This window comes from Gavialis gangeticus, unplaced genomic scaffold, assembly GCF_001723915.1.
Source record: "Gavialis gangeticus isolate Ggan-Ray unplaced genomic scaffold, GavGan_comp1, whole genome shotgun sequence".
Taxonomy (NCBI): domain Eukaryota; kingdom Metazoa; phylum Chordata; order Crocodylia; family Gavialidae; genus Gavialis; species Gavialis gangeticus.
This window is the reverse complement of record NW_017729023.1, coordinates 7,755,627-7,757,799: the sequence shown is the minus strand read 5'-3', so window position 1 is coordinate 7,757,799 and position 2,173 is coordinate 7,755,627. Positions and strand designations below refer to the sequence as shown.

The 2,173-nt window shown below is 47.6% G+C and overlaps 1 protein-coding gene across 2 annotated transcripts in view; it reads right to left on the bottom strand.

Moving 5' to 3' along the window:
- The window catches only part of GTF2E2 (general transcription factor IIE subunit 2), a 112,839-nt gene that overhangs the window by 10,201 nt on the left and 100,465 nt on the right, over positions 1-2,173 (bottom strand). For both annotated transcript variants that reach the window (XM_019516782.1, XM_019516781.1), the window contains exon 7: positions 257-372. In XM_019516782.1, coding sequence (XP_019372327.1) covers positions 257-372 — 116 coding nt within the window. The remainder of the gene's footprint in view (positions 1-256; positions 373-2,173) is intronic.

Below are 2,173 nucleotides of genomic sequence, written 5' to 3'. Positions count from 1 at the left end.
TGCAGTGGCTTTTACTGTTTCCCCATTGCCTCTCATTATTGACACTTTGAGGATACTCCTCCCAGCAAGTTCTAAGAACATAAACCTGCTGGCCGTATTGCTAGAGTTACTATCTTTGGATCTGACCCTAGTTAAGTGAGTATTATATGCAGTAATTGCATGTTCCTTTTAGCTGATTCTTTTTCTACTAAAAGTAATATTGGAGTTGCTAAGGAAAAAGGTCCCTTTTCAAAGACTTGCAATTTATAACTCTTACTATTTTCTTTGGTCCAGCTTCCTGCATGGAAGAAATACCCTGTCGTTTCAGATACTCTTCAATTTTCTCTTCATCCATAGAATCCACAGGAATGCTCCTCCATAATTTCTGAAATTCTAAAATACCAAACAAAGCATTCATCCCATATTGTGATGAATATGAAACACTGGTAAAAAAGAACATCCCGTTCATGGAAAATAAGCATGTGCAAACACAAATCTCCCAACATTCCTGCGTATGTAGTATCATATAATGATATACATGAGGCCTCTGCTAACCATACCATCACTGGCATCAGAAAATATGCACAACTTTAGTCACTCGAAGTGCTAACTGCATTTTGGGAAAGAAAATATGTAATTATAGAGGTAAGCTGAAATTTGTTTTGGTGTTAAACATGCTCCAGAATGCACGCAATAGCAGCATAATAACAACTCAGTATTGGTTTTGGGCTTTTTCCTAAAGCACTTGCACAGGCTTTTACACTTCAAGGTCATTTAAAACATCAATTCAAAAGATCCTTGGGTTTGGTATTAACTAACCATAGGAGCCAGCTTCATTTATTAATATACAGCTGCCATTATCACAGGACTGTCCACCATCTGCCTTTCACTTTCTGAAGATTTAATACACTTACTCCATTAATTGGTCGAAGGTATTATTGCTGTAATATAAACAGTGTTATACAGTTAATCAATTTAAAAACTCTGACATTAAAGAGAAAATAATGGAAGTGGAAAAGAACAGAGAAGCAACATCTCAATTACAGCAGCTGCCAGCCCCACTGACCATGCTACCTATCATGTCAGTTCCATGTATTCGTTGGAATGTCTTATCCAGGCAGCAACTGGTACAATTCCACCACCCTTAATCCCATGGGCATTAAGTTATGTAGTCCCTGTCAACAGGTTTGGCTAACAAGTCATAAATAAAACGCTAGCAGCAAAAGGCTAGATTATTTTCTTTATTTTGAGATGCATTCAGTATACAGTTGTCAACACCACTACAGCACTTACGAAGCATTTTGTGCAGCCTGCCTTAAAGCAGGGGCGGGCAAAATATGGCTTGCAGGCTGAATCTGGCCCACCAGGCAATTCCATCTGGCCTGCGGGCCCCTCTGTAAGCCCTGGCCCTGAGTTGCCCCTCTACAAGCTGGTGCCTCCATGCAGGAGGTGTGGCTCTAGCTGCTAAGCAACCACACTGGCCCACCCCAACCTGGCCTGGCCTGGCCCGCCCCAGCCCCAGCGGGCGCTGGAGATTAGAAGCCTCTGCCTGGCAGAGCTTTTGCCTGGTCACCTGGAAGAATGTAAATTCACGTATGGCCCCGCCAGACAGGGGGTCAGGGACTCCTGTTGGGGGAAGGGGGCAGAAGCACGGGGAACCATGAACTATGAGGTCAGCCAGGCGGGCCCCACATGCTGCAGGAGCTGTGTGCTATGGGGCCAGATGGGGCTGGCCTCACACGCTGCCACCACTACATGCAACCGGGAACTTGGGTAAGAGCTGAGTGCTATGGGGCTGGGTTGGGCTGGTCCTGCATGCTGCCGCCACGTGCAGACAGGGGTAGGAGCATGGGAGCTGCAGCTATGGGGCTGGGAAGGGCTGGCTCTGCACGCTGCCATTACATGCAGCCAGGGACTAAGGCAGGAGCTGGGGGCCAGTGAGGCTGACCCTGTATGTTGCCACCATGTGCAGCCAGGGACTCAGGCAGGAGTGGAGAAGCTGCGTATTATGGGACTGGGTGGGGCTGGTCCCACATACTGCTGCAGCCTACGGCCAGGGACTGGGATGGGAGCATGGGGAGCTGCATGCTATGGGGCTGAGCAGGGCTGGCCCTGCTTGCTGCCACAACATACAGCTCCAGGGACTCGCACATTCAAGGGATTCCAAGGATCCTCCCCTACCCCCGACCATACC